Source organism: Hermetia illucens, chromosome 1 (assembly GCF_905115235.1).
Source record: "Hermetia illucens chromosome 1, iHerIll2.2.curated.20191125, whole genome shotgun sequence".
Lineage (NCBI taxonomy): Eukaryota > Metazoa > Arthropoda > Insecta > Diptera > Stratiomyidae > Hermetia > Hermetia illucens.
Window position 1 is genome coordinate 205,413,940 of NC_051849.1, and position 17,497 is coordinate 205,431,436.

The 17,497-nt window shown below is 43.5% G+C and overlaps 1 protein-coding gene across 1 annotated transcript in view; it reads left to right on the plus strand.

Moving 5' to 3' along the window:
- Positions 1 to 17,497, plus strand: part of LOC119647109 (protein Wnt-6) — a 71,282-nt gene that overhangs the window by 35,145 nt on the left and 18,640 nt on the right. Inside the window, exon 2 of the mRNA XM_038047887.1 lies at positions 16,338 to 16,555. Coding sequence (XP_037903815.1) covers positions 16,338 to 16,555 — 218 coding nt within the window. The remainder of the gene's footprint in view (positions 1 to 16,337; positions 16,556 to 17,497) is intronic.

Genomic DNA, 17,497 nt, shown 5'->3' on the forward strand with positions numbered 1-17,497 from the left:
TGAGGTTACCCCAACGGTTGGACTATATCCACATTGGAGGCAGAAGAGACTGCGGGTGATTAGATGATCCGTCGTGGATTTTGCATCCCCAACTACACACTCAAGTCATGAGCTTTCCGACTTCACGTCTGGTGGAGCTGGTACTTCACTTTCTTATTTTACTTTTGCGCGTTTTTTAAAAACTTTTTGCGAATTAATCGCAAGAGGAACTGAAATGTTAAAAGGACCCCTCTCCCAAAATTTCCGAGCTTGACTAGTATGGAGGTGTATATGTCGACGGGATACTTCAGTGGAGCTGCACCGAGGTTTTGGCTGACTTACAGGGTCAAATTTTCCCACTTTTTCTATTTTTTGTGATAACTCTGCCTTTCTGATAGGTCATGACCCATTCTGGCAGTGGATCTCTTCTTCAACGTTTCACCACAACTTTTCGGCCCTTCGACCCCTTCTCCCCAAGTACAAGTTATTTAAAGCATTCCTTCTGATTTATAGATTTTTCCCAATTTTTGGTGATCTTTTAAATTCAGACATAATTTTTTGGCGATTTTTTTTCCAAAATTCGACTAGGTTCGGTTGGAAAATATATCTCAATGAATAAAGGTTTTTAAAGTGCTTTCATTTTCGGATTTTGATGTTTTTCCCTGAAAACAAAAACTTGGAAACATTTTCTTTACCTACACGTTGGGTTCAAAGTTCAACCAAATTTCCACTCATTAGAAAATTGAAGTTGATTTAATGTGCGGCTGGACTTATTTATATTATTATATTCGGTATTTCAATTCACAATTCATTTAATGCTTTCCTCAATTACAGGCAAGTTGATTATTTTATTATAATTATTCCACAGCAGGAATTTTCCAATGTAAATTAGGGTTGTCGGTGTTGATATATTTTCGTAAGATTTAGGGAGCGTCTCATCCAATATCACATGGAGAACCATTTTTTGTGTCATTTCGCATAAGATATCACTATTAGATTCAAGCTGTGAGCCAACTTCACCTGTTACCTATCATTGCGGTTGGGTGATATCACATTAAATTTGCTGTGAGTGCGAAGTGATATTTCCGGATTGGGAATATATGAATTCCTTCCGCTGGTCAATTGCTTGAATTTAATCCAGAAAGTCTGGCTACCCCCCAACTGGATCACGGAGCTCACCCCGGCTGACATCGTGCACTCCATCAATGATCTCCAATATATTTACGCAAGTGTTTTTTTTATCGGTATCCATTGCGTGTACTAATTAAAGTGCTCGCATGGGTATTTTCGACATAGTCTACACCCCCGCTGTAAATTTAATGAGATTTTGTACAATAAACAGGATAAAAATATTGCAATGATTAGCGGATGTCTTTATGTGCCGTGAATGATAGCGATAATGATACATATTTGATATTTGGAATGCCTCACGGTCGATAACGAATTAACGCAACTATCACTTGGAGATTTTCCTCTTTTGGAGGCATTCGAGGCATTGGAGGCATTCGAATAATGGAAGCTTGCAAAATCCGAAAGGAAGTCGATCGTGGAAGGAAAACAATTAGTTCTGTGTATAAATCTGATAGTGAAAATACTATAATTACCGCAGTTTCCGTCGTCACCCTAGGGAGCTGTGAAAATATTTGGGGGTTTTATATTGGGAATAGGTCAAGTGATGTATTGTTCAAAGTAGGAGTATTTATAGAGTGTTCAGTGATTTGTAATTTTGTAATATTGTACAGTTTGATCGATTTTTTTAAATGTTTATTTTTTCCGGTTTCGAGTATCAAGTTTTTTTGAATAGTTCTTTGGGGACCATGTCTATTACCAGAAAATGCCTTACAATCGACTCTGTCCCACTCGTTCAAGTTATCCTGATTTTTATCAAAGTACGATAACTTATTAGTAACATATTGACGTTTTTTGAGAAAAGTATCTTTCACCTTCAAATGGCGAAAAGATACACAACGGTTGAGCCCACATCAGCTCAAGAAGTCAGCTCCATATTTGAAGTATCTATAAATCTCGAAAATTCGCTGTTACATCCTAATTTTGAAAATATTTGTGTATGTCAAATGCTTCCCCCATTGTATGCTAATTCCACCCTAACTTCGCCTCAAAATCCTTTCCTTGAAATGTCATTCTGAGTGGAATTCCCAACGGATCTTTTTCGAATTCAATTATACAAAGAGAGGGTTACATAAACACATTACAAGGCGAGATGCGCATATTACCGCATCACAAAGTGTTGCACTGAGCTGTTTACATGAGCCGTCAGATGCACCAATGATGCATTTAGCATCGCATCACATCGTGGATAATGCAATGGATCATGTCTGAGGCAAAGACATTGGATTTTTGTTTACTTGCTTGTCAATAAATGTCGGACCACAACTGGTTTAAGTTTAACACATTCGGATTTACTCCAAGGAAAATATTTTTATTGAATCTCTCAGGAATATCAATGGATGAAAGTAATGAAGGTGGTGCATGTTTTGTGGTGATAGGAATGACTTCTAGGGGTGGATATGACCACAGAGTGGAGGGGAATTAGGAGTGAATTCAGAATCCAATTTTAATTTTTAGAGACTTCTTTTCTCCTTATGATTGTAAATTCAATCTATTGGATTTGGATCCGATTTTTTTTTGTAATTCATCATTAAGGGCATCTTTCAATTTCAAGAGGTTACGGGGATGAATATCTTCTTCTCTATCAACCTTGTCGCTGAACAAAGTTACAAACGTCTATATTGCTCATAACTTCTAGAGAAATGGCTGTAACCCGAAATGATGCCCGCTAGTCTTATGGTTTTCATTGGCTCTTCCCCCTTGGTTTCCATCTCCGCGGGACCAAACATCGCCGCATGACCCATATTCGATCTAGAGGAAATTTGCTTGGTGGTCGCTATGAGTATAATATTCCCTGACAACCCATACAATTCTCATCGCCAATATGGTACTCACATATGTCAGATCGACTATTGAGCCCGACCCTGTCGCACGGAAGGTGGACACATTTCCCGTATTTTCAAGCACCAAGTCTAGCTTCGTGAAATCCTTGAGCAGAATACGGCACCTCGTGTTCGTAGTTCGTTTTTACCCTGATGAATCAAACTTCTCTGCATTTTGCCAGTTACATCTGTAGCCCCGCTCTTATTGTTGTGATAACGCTCGCTGTTTATTGGGGCCTTGATTCCCTTTCCACGATTTTGGTTACTTTGTTTGCATTCCCCTTTGCTGATGAGACCCCTTTTTGCCTCTCGCGTCCTGCGAGGATCCGAAAGAATCGTTCGCGCCCTTTCTACTCCTCTTTTCAAGCTTACCGCCCTTTGGATTTTGAGGGGGTGTCACTTATGTTGTCTGAGTGACGCTTGCTTTCTTCAAGGCATTTGTTTCGTCCTTGTGACTATTATACAGTACACGAATGGCTCGGAGCATGCCTGGTGCACATTGTGTTTGTCCTTTATAAATTCGGACAACTCTATTATTATTATTTCCTCCGAATAGGGCAAACGACGATTCGTCCGTATTCTGACACTGCTCCCCTGCTTGGCTTTACCACTGGGAACTTCTGTATTTATCAGCATTCCGGGAGCTTCCCTGATTTCCATCCTTCAGCAACGTTGGCTTGGGAGCAGATCGCGTATCGTTGAGCTTCTCCTAAATGGATCAAATACTAAGTTCTGCGACATGTTCCGTCCAGGTGTAGTCACCCCACTATGGGCTAATGAACGGCCAGTTTGTTTAGTATCTTTCCGTGTTTTCAGAGCAGGCGTTCTCGGGAGTGATGTGCTCCTTTTAAATGCCTCTTTCTCCAGGCTACTTGTAATATTCGATGCACTGATGACCAAGTAATCCACTACCAGGTATCGACGGTCGGGAGTCTGCTTACCCATTCCCAAAAGCCGGTACTTGGGTTCCGAGTCCCTGAGCCGTAAATTTTTTTTCTCCTTTCTTCTTCCATATTGGTTGTGTGTTTTTCTTCCACCTACCAGACCTGCGCGTAAACATACCCATGCACGTGCATCTCCAAATGGGTGCAAGTGCATATTCCAACGCATCCGCCGAGCATTCCCTTATCCATAAGAACGGTTAAGTTCAAGAATGGGCTCCCCATACATGTGAAAAGGGGGTGGAAATGCTTTTTCCGCAGAGTATGGTCGTGTGGGATATCACATGAAAGGGCTTAATTAGTACTTTTCAAAACTGGCTCCATCCCCCATCCAATGAAACCTAGGGGAGTGAGGGCTCAAAATTAGACCCTCAAAAAGTATAACAGGTCTCGTTCTTGGAACCTATACAACCGAAAAATCTGAAAAAAAAATTACAATGGTGTATCTAAACGAAATCTAGGCCCAAAAATGCATCCCATTCCAAAATCTGCACAAATAAAATTAATAATTGTATATTGACATATTTTACAAATTTGACCAGAAACCACCCTCAAGTTCATGCTAGAAGCACAAAGTATGCATCATATAAGAAAAGGATGACTTAGAACAACTCTTGCTTTGCATTTATCCTGGAAATCTTCCTTGCGTGCTTTCTTCTGAATGGTCTCAGAACCTTACTTCTCTTCTCGCTTTAAAAACCTCTTCGGACATAATCCCACGTACTATAGAACACGAACCCATTATTTCATATACAGCTACCAGTAGCTTCTATGAGCATTCGTTGATACTTCAAGGGCCTCTGCTATATACGCTGGAGATGCATCCTTGATATAGGAACTTCCCAGTCCTCACCTTCGTTAATGATGTATTTGATAGTTTAGCTTTAATTTACCCAAAAAAGGACCCTGACGAAAAGAGGTAGTAGAAAAAGGATAGCATTCGAAACACTCATTTTTATGGTTGGAAGCCTTTGTAGGAAGGAAGCGGCTGATGATCTGTAAGCGTTAGGTTGGAAACGGAAGAGTACCACCAATACTTTATTCTTTGCCAGTTTCAGGTGCCATGCATCGAAGAATAGTTTAAGGATTGTGGGATCAGGGTCACGTGAAATTTTGTAACTAGCTGTGAGGGTGTTAAGAGTTGGAATCTGAACTGTCCTTCCGACCATGGCCTACGAAGAGGTTTGTAAACTTTCATATTGGCGCTTTACGTCAGTAAAACCTCATTTAGGTGTTCACATACCCAGAGGGTCAAGTCGCTTTTCAGTTTTTTTGGGATAACTTTCCACTCGTTTGATTATTTTGGTTACCTCCTACTTCACAAGTCATTGGCTATTTTAAGCATTAGCAAACAGTCCGAATTTTTCAAAAAACTGTCTTTAAGTTTACTTTCGCTCTTCACGGAAATTTTCCGATAAAATTAAAATCGGTTTACTGTCTGTCCGTCCGTCTGTCTGCCTCTCTGCCTTTCTTTCACACCTTATACTTTATAAACGGTGATTGTACGAAATTTGGTAAAAAGGTGTGACCTGTGAATCTCACTGCATGCGGGGAGTAACACAGTTACACGTTGAGTTTAGCGGAGGGGCGGGTCCCCATTCTACAGAGGGGGTAGAATTTTTTTTCAACGCGTATAATCATGCGCGGTATCAAATGAAAGGTCTCGATTAGTACTTTCCGAAATCGGAAATAGTTTTGACTCTCGTGGCAAAGGGAAGGAATGCGAGTCCGGAAAGAATCAGTTACTTCAAGGGTCCATTCTCAGAAATTACGAATTAACGAAAAATGACATATGTACATGGAACCTGTCTCCGTCCTTTGGGTTGAATTTTAGAATTCTTTTTAAATACTCCCTACTTGTTAGCGACTGAAAGTAGTAGAAATTTCTGAGCCGCAAAAAAAGGAAATTTTTAACCTCTTTCGCTGTAGGCAGTAAGCTTTCCGACTACGATCTTAGGCTTTAGAGAGTCAACAACTGTATTGAGTGCCTTGCGAACGTTCGCTTCCTTCAACTTTAGAGAAAATTCCAACGATATTGACTAAAGATCCCGGTTCATTGTCTGACAGCCAGTATATGACGACCAAATTCTCTGGAAGTATATTAATTAGCACCGGGCCGTCATTGAACCTGAATTCGCTTCTGGCGCCGGTGAAGCTGTCAGTCGTATCCCCAAAGGTGTCACGAGATCTGGCTAACTACAGAAAATTGGAGGCGGATCGATAAACATAAGGAGCCGAGAGTTCTAGTAATTGATGTAAGCGGGAGCGCGCATGACATTACTGTCAAGCAGGGCTAAGTCGCCAGCCTTAACCATCACCCGCTGACTGAACAAGAAGAAGAAGATAACTGCTATCGGCCAATTTGACCAATAATGTTTGGGATAAACTGAAATTAGAGAAAATAATTTTGTCAAAGTACAAATATTTTAGCTCTAGATATCCAATTAAAAAAAATTTCAACGTCTTCCATAATCATAGCATCTCAAGCAAGATCGAAAATCCTCAATATCGCACTGACCATATAACAGATTCACTCATTCTATATTGCTGCTTTCATTGTGTTTGAAAGGTTGGACGAAGATGAGACGATTTCAAAAGATTACAGCTGGTAGTTGTCGCGATTTAATTTTTTTTCCATTGGGCGAAACACTGCCTTCACCATATATGATTCAGGAGTGCTAGCACATCACTTGGGCCTAACGACCAACTTGAGAGCTTTTCCTAGGAATTCCATGAAATATTGGAACCTTATTTAACTCTAATATATATAGTCCAATCACTCGTAGTCTTAGGATTACTGAAAATACCAAGAAGATGGCCCTCTGACTTAAAATTTCAAGATACTACTATTTAAGAAAATCTTTTTGCTCCGAGGCAGAATAACCTAAATGACCTCACTTAGTGATAAGTGCTAGTGAGTAACTGCGGCTCTACATGGTAGCCTCACATGACCAGCTTTTGATTTAGGGCTAATATTCGTGCTTCTGTCACTTCTTTGGATCAGCGCCTTGTTCTAATGTCACCATAAATGTATTATTCTCAGAAACCCTAGCGAAATAGCTTTGATTTATCTCCTTCCTATATTGGGAAACACGTTTCAGTGTTTGCTGTTAGAGTTCATCGACCAGCGTAATTCCCCGCGTTAGGTCGGCATAAATTAAGTCAACAATAAAATCTAAAAGTGTCCTTTGCAAGGCGGTCACTTCTCCAACGTTAACTAGTACTTTGACCAGCTCTGCAAAGACCTTGAGAAGAATTCGCCTCTGATGCTCGTTAACCAAATACTTCATTTCACCAGCAACGCATTGAAATATTTCAGGACTTCAATGGCAAATATCTCCGGTTGGTAACTACGCTCTTCTGTTACTTGTTGCATCCCTCACTCAAACGGTCCTAGCATAATTTCCAAACTGTTTACAAATGACTCCCACGTCAATCTTCGGCTGTTGAATGGCCTATGAAAAAAGGCTGTCACTAGACATCATCAATACTCTGTTGACCTCTACAAAGCATACAGTTTAGCGCTCATGTGCAGCTCTTGATGGAGAATTCCTCGCTCTACCTTTTCAATCTATTTTGATCGCAGGCGCCTGCTGCATCAAAGCGGACGAATTCGAAGCATCCAAAGCATCCCCCAAAAAGATTCCATTTTGAAGGTTTTTTGAAAACCCTCCTAGTTCTTTCAGAAACTAGCATGTAGTCCACGATATCCTCGGGTGTTAACGGCTCCACGGCAAAATTTTTCGTCTCCGCCCTGTGCATGGCAAAATTCAGATAGTTGAAAACAACATGATCCGCATTCCCCTGAATCATATCAACCGTTGACAATATGGGGTAGTTGCCGAGATAAAAGCTGCATAAAGCAAGATGGAAGCTCTTGCTGCTAAACTCTCAAGATGTGACTTGAACTCTAGTTTCTAGTCGAATGTAACTCCGAGGTATTTAAGCGCTGGTGCCTTTTTCGTTTGGTGATCAGGACTACCTCGGCTTTATGTTATATGAGCCCCACACCAGCATCTTCCAGCCAAGATTAGATTTTAAAAAATGCCTCGTTTATGAGGATCTCGATCTCCTTAATATCATATGCCACCGGAGTTACTCCGATATCCTCTACAAATCTAATAACGGTCACTCCTTGGGGAGCAGTAACCTCAACATTCCGTCGTACATTTTAATCCACAGGAAAGGTTCGAGGACCGATCCTTGGGGAACCTCACAGGTTGTTCCTCCGAACCGTAATACAATAATCTTTCTAAGAAAAATTCGTAATTTGGGCAATTAGGAACGCCTTATTTTTTTACCGCGCTAATACCATTAACAGTAGATCTCGCCTTTTGGAATCCGAAACGCCTACCTGGGAGACCATCCTTCCTTTCTGTGATCTATATAAGCCTATTGTGGATAACCTGTCTGTCTGTTCGTTCGTCACATCCATTTTCTCAGAAACTGTTAAACCTATTCATACGGAATTTAAGGGGGAGGGTCTTCATCCATACAAAAGGGAGTGCAAAATTGGCTGATGCTTGTGACATCCGGTGCATGAAGGGGGAAGACGCGGGCCTGGAAAATGATAACTTCTTTTACGGACCCTCTCCAATTAGATTCGTCGTTGATTCAGCTGGTAAGTTGATAATACCAGTCACTGTGTTTCAGTCCATCACGGTCTCCTCGCTCCTCGAACGACGCGAGGATATCCTATCGTGAGGCAACCTTGTCTAGGCGTTTCCGCCAGGGAATTCGTCCGTCGTCTTTTCGATGAATTTGGTTAATTCAGATCACCTGATACGGGTCACTCTTTTACTCATGTCTTTCACTTCTAGACCGAGATATTTCTGTAGGGATCTCCTCTTTGTGTTTCAAAGACGAATAGTGTACTACGCCAAGGAACCTTGATCATTTCCTTAAAACAATTATTCATCCACAGTTTTTTTTTCATGAAGAAGCCAGAACACACTTTCATTTTCCAATCAACTAGCTTCCAGGCTATCTTAATTTGCCAATTTCCTTCGCGAAAAAAGATTTCCTCGTTAGATACCCTGTAGCGACCACTTTCCAGAGTATGCACAATAGCACTTGGCAGCGGCTGACCATCATAAATGATTTCCTATGATCTCCATGCCTTTCGAATTAAATTGATGACTATACTCCAGCTAAGTGATTTGTGTTTACCAATAATCGGCATGATTGGCTCTCGTCTCAAAGGCGATAACTGTCCACAGATACACGGATGTGACCAGCTTGTACGAGCGCAGCCAAGTGTCCTGTTTACACTTAGGTGAAAGTGGGATTACAATTAAAGTGGAGTTAGCTCCGGCTAGCTGCTGCTGGTAAACGATTGACTCTTTTTTTAGAATCGATCACTTTAATGAAAGGCGCCGACAGCCATCGTCCACGCACCAAATAAAAACAAACAAAAAGATATTGATTCAAGGAAACTTGACGTGTTTGTCCTCTTTGAAGAGGTTCCTTTTGAGAACTCGAACGGAGAACCCACAGAGGCGAGTGGAGAGCGCAGATAGAATGAAGACTAATAACAAAAACAAACAAATATCTATTTTCCTAGTCGGGGATGAACCTAATAGTTCTTTTGAAGACATCTGGAGATGCATTGATGCTGTTGACATATTGATCCCTAATGCTTTTTGATGTCTTTGTCTCCCACTTGAATTTAGTTATGGACACTAACGGATTATGGAGAGCAGGTGAAAAATTATTTAGGGATGATGGATAGGAACCAGTGTTTTTGGATTCCTTTCAATTAGAGATGCATATTAGCGTAGATATATTCCAAGGGTTGGCTCCGGTTCCTTTCTTTACAAAGGTTACTTAAAGGCTGGTCTAAAACTGCTATTTCTAACTTAAATTGCTGAAGTTTATCTGATGTGATTGTCGTTGATAAGAAAAGGATGTTGGAGTTGTAGAAGCGATTGCTTCTAATTCATTCTGATGGGGACGAGGAGCTGCAGTCTTAGGAGTAAATGGTTCCGATTCCTCTTGGCGGAAGCAGGATACTTCCGTTGAAGGAATAACCTTCGTCAAATTTTACTATCCAGTTCGCTCTTTTTTGGGAATCTGCAAAGATTAGACCAAATTGGAATTAGAAAATTGGTTAAGGAGTAGAATCCCACCTGAGATTTCTTCAACTGAGAGTATGTCCTGATTACTTAGGTTGCATGTTGCATGCAGACTTTTAAGCAAGTTTGGTATACATATGGTTGGTGTTACAATAATTGTTCGTATCTATCGATGTCAATTACGTGGATCAATTTAAAGTTTTGATCCTGAATTTTACTTTATCCGGTATGAAATGAAATAAGTTCAAAAAAGATCCAGAATAGTCAAGGATTTGAAATCTATCGTAGACGTTATGTATGAAAGAGCTCGAGTAAATGATTAATTTTTGATTTTTGCCAGACTCGGTTAAAACAGTGGAATTTAGATTTTCTTTCACTATTTCTTGTTTGGGGGGATCCTTTCGTTTTATTAATTTTGACATCAGATCATCATCAGATATTGTCGTTTCTCAAGTCTGTCTTTTGTTGTAGATTTTCTATGTTAGAAAGTCTCACGTTTTTGAAAATTTCTGGATCAATGTTAGGGTCTCGGCCAAACTTCCACAAGGGGGCCAACCGCAAATAACCGGGCCGAGAGTACATCCTCCAGGAATTCACCTGGAGCATATGCTCTCAGAGGGTTATCCCGGTTCCCATGGTACCAGGTAACCTCAGGTGAGGCTTCGTGGCCAGAGTTACTTCAGATAAGTCCCTTGCAGACTCAGGTCGGAGCGCTCTCCTGGAGTACGTGAGGGCAGCACTCCCCAAGGGTTAACTGGAATTAGCTCGAAGCGGAGAACCGCATCGAAATCTATCCACCAGTCAACAATCGGTCTGCCTACAATACAACAGGAAAGACATCACAAGACAACTCTTACATAAAACACACAGGACTGGTGGCTGTCCACCGCGGCCACTATGGACATTCGCCCATCATACTGCAGGCGAAGCAGCGTCGAGAAACTCCCTCCTTCGTTGGAAGGCAGCACGCGCGAATACATTAACGTAAGTGTCTCACTGCTAGTAAGCAACCACCACGTGAACACCCATTTCATCTAGATTGGGGATGTCAGAGTACGCTGGACAGACACAGAGGACATGGAACCAGTCCTCTGAGTCTGCCCCACACAGAAGACAACCCTAACTGGTGGCAAGTTTCCGCGAGAAAAGAAACTCATTCAAGCTACCATGCCCCGTCAGGAAGAAGCCCATCTCAAGCCCAAAGTCCACGATGGAACTTCCTGTGACGGTACCTTTCTCACATTCGTTCTACCTAAGCTGTCACTTAGATGTTACACTCGCATCTGACACCCTTTTGACCGCAAGCGATCCTAGACCCTCCACCTGATCTACACTTATTCAATCGGTTTGCAGCAAAGGTACGTCTCTCCTGATCCTGTAGACCGTGGCACGCCAGACTACCTCCACATCAAGAGGAGGAACACCCAACAAGATCTGCATGGCGTCGGTAGAGACCGTACGATATACAGGCAGACACGATACAACGCCACTCGCTGACAAGTGTAGAGTAGTTTCCTGACCTGCGCCGTCATTGCAAAATAAAACAACATAGGGGACCCGTACGTACAACATGCAAGGAAGAGTCCCCCATAAATGGATCTAGCAGCTCTCCTGCTTAGACCCCATTCACACCTCATCACATGCCTCAACATACACACCAATTTAATCAAGCCTGGCTTGAGCTTGCGCAGGTGTGGACCCAAAAACAAGCGTTACATGATCGTGACTCCCAAGTATGTCACTTTCTGCCGGTATTTCAATGAAACGCCATTGAGAACCAAGGGCGGATGACGTAGGCAGACTTTCAGCATCATCGCGACGTTTTTTTCCGTTGAGATCGCAACACCGATTTTAAGAGACCACGCATTAAGGATACACATGTACTCAGTATCCTGCTGCTCGAACTCAAGTCGACTGTTACCCTCAACAAGAATGAGGAGATCATCCGCGTAGGCAGCACATTCAGTTACGGTAGAAAGCTCACCCAACAGTTCTCTCAGTTACTCTCATCCTTGTCAGGTGACTTTAGGAGTAAAACCACCCTGGCAGTCTTCCAGAATGCAGGCAAATACCTCTCCGGATAGTAACACTCAAAGAAACACTGGACATGAGTTGGGATGGCCTGCCAGATGGCTTTGCACATCTCGCCAATCATAACATCCCAGCCAGGTGACTTCTGAGCCTGAGCCTTGACATGCTCTCCTCGATCTCACAACACCTCAGGGGAGGAATTTCTTGCCCTCCTTCAGCGTAACCGACAGGAGACACCAAAGGCTCGGATCTCGAAAATAGTTAACCCAGCAAAGCAAAACTCAGTCACGCCAAGTCAACATAGGTTCATCTTTCACCGGTTATTTCGCGGCTACGTTTCTGCATATCTGGTAGACCCTACCCCAAGAGTCGTCACAATGCTCGCCAACGAAACACCTCCAGTCCTCTTCCTTAGACTGCCTCATCAGATCTTTATAGGACGAGAGACCTCGCCTATAAGCGAGCCTAAATTGATCAAGATCAACATCAGGAAGGACAACACTTGGAGGGCGCGCCCTTTGGAATGTCTTCCTGAGGCGACGCTTAATACGAAGAGCATTCGTCCACCACGTGACATCGTTCGGCCTTCGTAAGCATGCCATCATCGACGCTACACTTCCAGTCATTCAACAGCTCAACCTTTTCATCCATACAGAACAGGACAAACTCAGAGAGGGAAGAGCGGCGGGCTAACTCCTCCATCCGAGCAACATATTTACCCCAACTACACTCACGCGTTTTCCAACGCGTCAGCATAAGCAGAGGATCAATATTCACATTCACACCCCTATTGACCAGCACGACCCCAATAGGAGTGCGGTCACTCACAATGCATTCATCCAACAATCTCTATGACTGGAAGAACACCTTTGCTGCCACATTAACACCCGTAATATCAATGTCACTGCCGCCCTTGGAACTCTCAAAAGTGGAAACAGTCGGCGGGACATTTAAACAAAACAAATCGTGCTTTAACAACACTTCGGGCAACACCTCTCCCCTACGTATAACAGCAGGATGTGTGCTGGGCAATCTTGCTGTGCCATTCATTCAGGTACGCGATATACTGCTCCAGGTAGTATGTTGGTGGACAGTATATGTTCGAGCAAAACCACCGTCCTAAAGGCTCCGTATTGAGACACATATTCCCCACTCATTAGTGAGACTCTCAACACAGGCGCTATCCCCCTAGCAGTGAATACCCGCATGTCTCCAGGCAAACCTCTGACCAGCCATTAATTGCCCAGGACTCCTGTAACATGGCTATCCTAACGTTGTACTCACGGAAGCCGCTTTGGCGCAGTTCAACTGCAGCAGCGTGAGCGACATGGCGCTCAATGGTGGGCGTTGACCCGAGCTACCCTTCCGGGGTAAATCGAACATATGCCAGGCCGGAAGTCGCCGAAACGCACAGTTCCGGCAGCGAACGTCGTTACTGCAAGAGGAGGCCATATGGCCACTCTGCGAGCAACGAGCGCAGACATGGCCCTTCGCTCGGTAGCCAGCCGCGCGGCTATCAAAACCAAGACACCTAAAACTCGTAGGGAGGAAGTTTTGCGACCTGACCCTGCAGCTAAACCATTTTACATATACCCTATCGGTGTTTTTTAACTGTCAATCACTGCTGGCGTGCCCTCAATGACAGCATTGCTGACTGCCTCAGGGCCCGATCGTATTGGGCGACTTACAATCTTCGCCTCCTTCTTGAATCGCTCGAAGGACATCTGGTTCCCCAAGTCATTGTCATGAATCTGTTTCATCAGCTCATCAGCATAGACGATGGCGCGAGGTCCCACCTTCTGGGCCACTGCCACCCATGTTCGGAGAACTTCGGGTTCTTCACAACCTTCCTTCGTTCCTTTTCGGAGGGCAAGGATGAGGGCACTTCACCATAGGCAACACGTCCACCAGAAAGGCAAATCCACGGAGACAGCACTCCATGAACTCATGGCAAAAATTGAAAAGACGTTGTTCGAAAAAGAATACGCCTTAGGCGCATTCATGGACATCGAAGGTGCCTTCAATTATGTCTCATTCGCGGCAATTTGTGATGCGGCAAGACAGCATGGAATCGAACCGCCGCTAATCAGTTGGATCCTTCACATGCTAGAGTGGAGAAAAATCCACATACCGATCGGCCAGAAGCCTATTGAAGCAGGATGTCTCAGGGGCTGCCCACAGGGAGGGGTTCTCTCTCCACTGTTATGACTCTTGGTGATGGATACCTTGCTGTGGCTCCTGGAGGACGAAAAAGTCTTCGCGCAAGCATTTGCGTACGACTTAGCCGTAATAATTGCCAGAAAGTTTGTGGACACAGTATGTGACCGCTTGAATGCAACTCTGCATGAAATCCACAGTTGGTGCCTCCGCAATGGACTCACGGCGAACGCTAGAAAGACTGGACTAGTTATGCTCACTAGGAACGGCGGAAATCCAGCTGGCACAAACAGTCAAATACTTAGGAGTAAATTCCGACTCCAAGTTAACGTGGTACCACCATATCCAGGAACAATATCAGAAATCCTGTAAGACCTGGGGACTTTCACCAAAACGGATATACTGATATATACATCCATAATAAAATCCATTTCGATGTATGCATGTATCGTCTGGTCGCCAAGACTGAACTTTGCTAACAGCAGGAAGCTGCTAACGCAGATTCAGAGACTTGGTTGCCTAAGTTTTACTAGAGCAATGGGTAGTACGCCGACTGCGGTACTGGAAGCTATCCTAAATATACCCGGTATTCACTTTGGGGGTGAAACGCAAAGCAGCCAATGGCTCATATAGGCTCGATACCATTGGGGCGTGGAAAGGCGGCCAATCATATGGTCATGCGTCAACCAGGAAATTCCTTGACAAACATCCAGTAGCCCTGATGCCGACCGATCATATGGTTTCCAGATTCGTCTTTGAAAAGACATACACTGTCGTAATCACCGAAAAAGAAGAATGGTCGACAAGTGGCCATGAGTTTTTCCACATTACAGACCTAATAGTCTTCACCGACGGGACATTCATGGAGGGTGGATCGGGTGCAAGGGTGATCTCTGAGCATCCCATTATAGAACTGGCCCAGCCTCTCGGAAAAATGGCGACCATATTCCAGGCCGACCATATTCATTGGCAGCAGAAGAATGTCTGCGGCAAAAATAGAGGGGCCGTACCATTCGAATTTGTCCCGACAGTCGGGCGGCATTATCAACACTAAATAGCAACGACATATCAAGCCCGTTGGTGTGGAGTTGTCATCAGGTGCTACTGAAACTTGACCGACTGAACGAAACATTCCCGATGTGAGTGTCGGGGCACTCTAACATCGCTGGTAATCAGGAGGCTGACAGACTGGGTCGCCGAGGGTTTGGATCCACAATTGTGGGTCCAGAACCAGCTCTTGGAATCCGACCATCTACTGTCAAGTGTACTCTGAAGGATGAAATTGCAAGGATTCACGCAGGCTAGTGCAGAAATTTGGACTCTTGCCGGCGTTCGAAAATCCTTGTGAAAAAGCCTAAGGCCACTAGAGCGGCATCTTTGTTGTCCCTTAAGAAGTGGGACATGAAAACCCTAGTAGGGCTTTTAACGGGACACTGCTCCTTAAACTACCATTTGGAAAAGATTGGGGTAGTGGTTTCGGCTATGTGCAGCCAATATGAGGAGGAGGAGGAAGAGACTGGCCTACACTTTTTATGCAGCTGCCCGGCATCCTCAGATCTCAGACGAAGACACCTTGGCAAGGTTTTCTTCAATGAAGAATCTGCACACTCTCTACCTCTGGAGAATGTCCTCGGATTCGCTAAAGCCTGCGAACACCGTAGGCGGGGAGCCATTGAATAGGCGATTTACGGGGAATGTACAATGGGCCTAACAATGGCCTGAGTGCTCGGAGCTGCGGCTCCCCCCAGTAAACTAAACTAACAAACTAAAACTTCTGTTAAGGAAGCCTCATTGCTGGGGCTTTTCACTACAACCGACCATGTCTCTGCCGGTTTAGGGACCGCGGGCAACGCACAAGCAAGGGGGTAAGTTGGCTACCCTTTGCAGCCATCAGCCCCTCGACCTTCCCTTTGTATAGGGCCACCTTCTCGGCCGTCTTGGACGACAGATTGCCGTACTCTAAAATTACCTTCGAGACAACCTCCTCGTTTGTCTCCGTCGAAGTGGTACTTTTGACCAGTATCTAGACAGCGGGTCGCTTATCATTTTCCCTTCAATTTCTCCACCCTCAACAGGCGGGCAGGTAGGCTCACCCTTCTTGGCTTTCCTGCTTTCCTATTTTCCTTTATTGCTAATTTTAAGTTCCCATTTTTATCTATTTACTCAAATATACTAAAACTTCCTTTCCATGTTTATCCACACAGGGCTGAAGGCACCAATGTGATACTTGATCCGCATACGATTTGTAATAAGACACGACGATTACGCGGCCGTTTAGCGGAGATTTGCAAAGATAAAGTACTTATGGCAGAAATAATAAACGGCATAGACCTGGGCTTCCAGGAATGTAAATTTCAATTTAGTAATCTTCGATGGAACTGCACAACATTGCGCAGGAGCATCAGAAAAATTTTAATGAAAGGTAAGTACTCGCTAAAGTAGTTCGTAATTCGACTTAGCTCAGTATCCACTATCTTTACTTCTGTTTCTGTCACGGCACTGCAACTTAGATTGAAAGTAATTTTCCAATTAAACTAATGAGATGAACTAAATAAGTGTGGAAAGCGCAGTGCGAAAGCGTCAAGGTAGTGGTGACGGGATTTCTTGGAGTGCATGGTTGGCATTGGAGTTACCGGTGTGAAGCCCAATGACAAGAGCACTTTCTAAGAAATGTGGACTTTTCTTCGTCTGATTCGAGATACACAGAAAATCTGCACTCCATGATCTATAGTTGCAATAGCGTTTCCATGTGTTACTAGCCGCTCTAGATGGCGGAGATCATTAGCGGTTACCGTCCCTGTCTATAGCTCACAGGAATCTGGTATCTTGAAATTCTATGCCAGATTAACTACGAACATATCTTACGGTTTGTTCTTACGGCAATACTTCCTACAGATGCATTCCTATCTCAGATGCAAATCCATCGAACACGTAAATATAAACCAAGTTACGATTTTCATGCGTCTTTCTCACAATTATGTTGCAATCTGTTTGCTAAGTAAAATGCTACGTCTCTCGTCAGTTTTATTTAAGAGGAGCAGTCAATCCTGGCGAATGCATGTGAATTTGTGTAATGTTGAAACTTAAATCGTACAATAAATTATCCATGAGATTACCTGTCCGACCTATCGTACTTCGTTCCGCGAAGGTATGTAGGTGCTCTCTGAGATGGTCAAAAGTGAAAACGGTGCTAACTTTAAAGCAGGATGTTTAGGGGAGTCACTTTGCGAGCTGCTGAAAATATGGACTTTTTTCTAGCAAATCATGGAATCTATAATAGCAGCATATGAGGTTAATGATAGTTCGTTGCTGCTTTCGATAAGCAGCCTGGTTCATCATACCATTTGCGGAAACTACGGTCGAC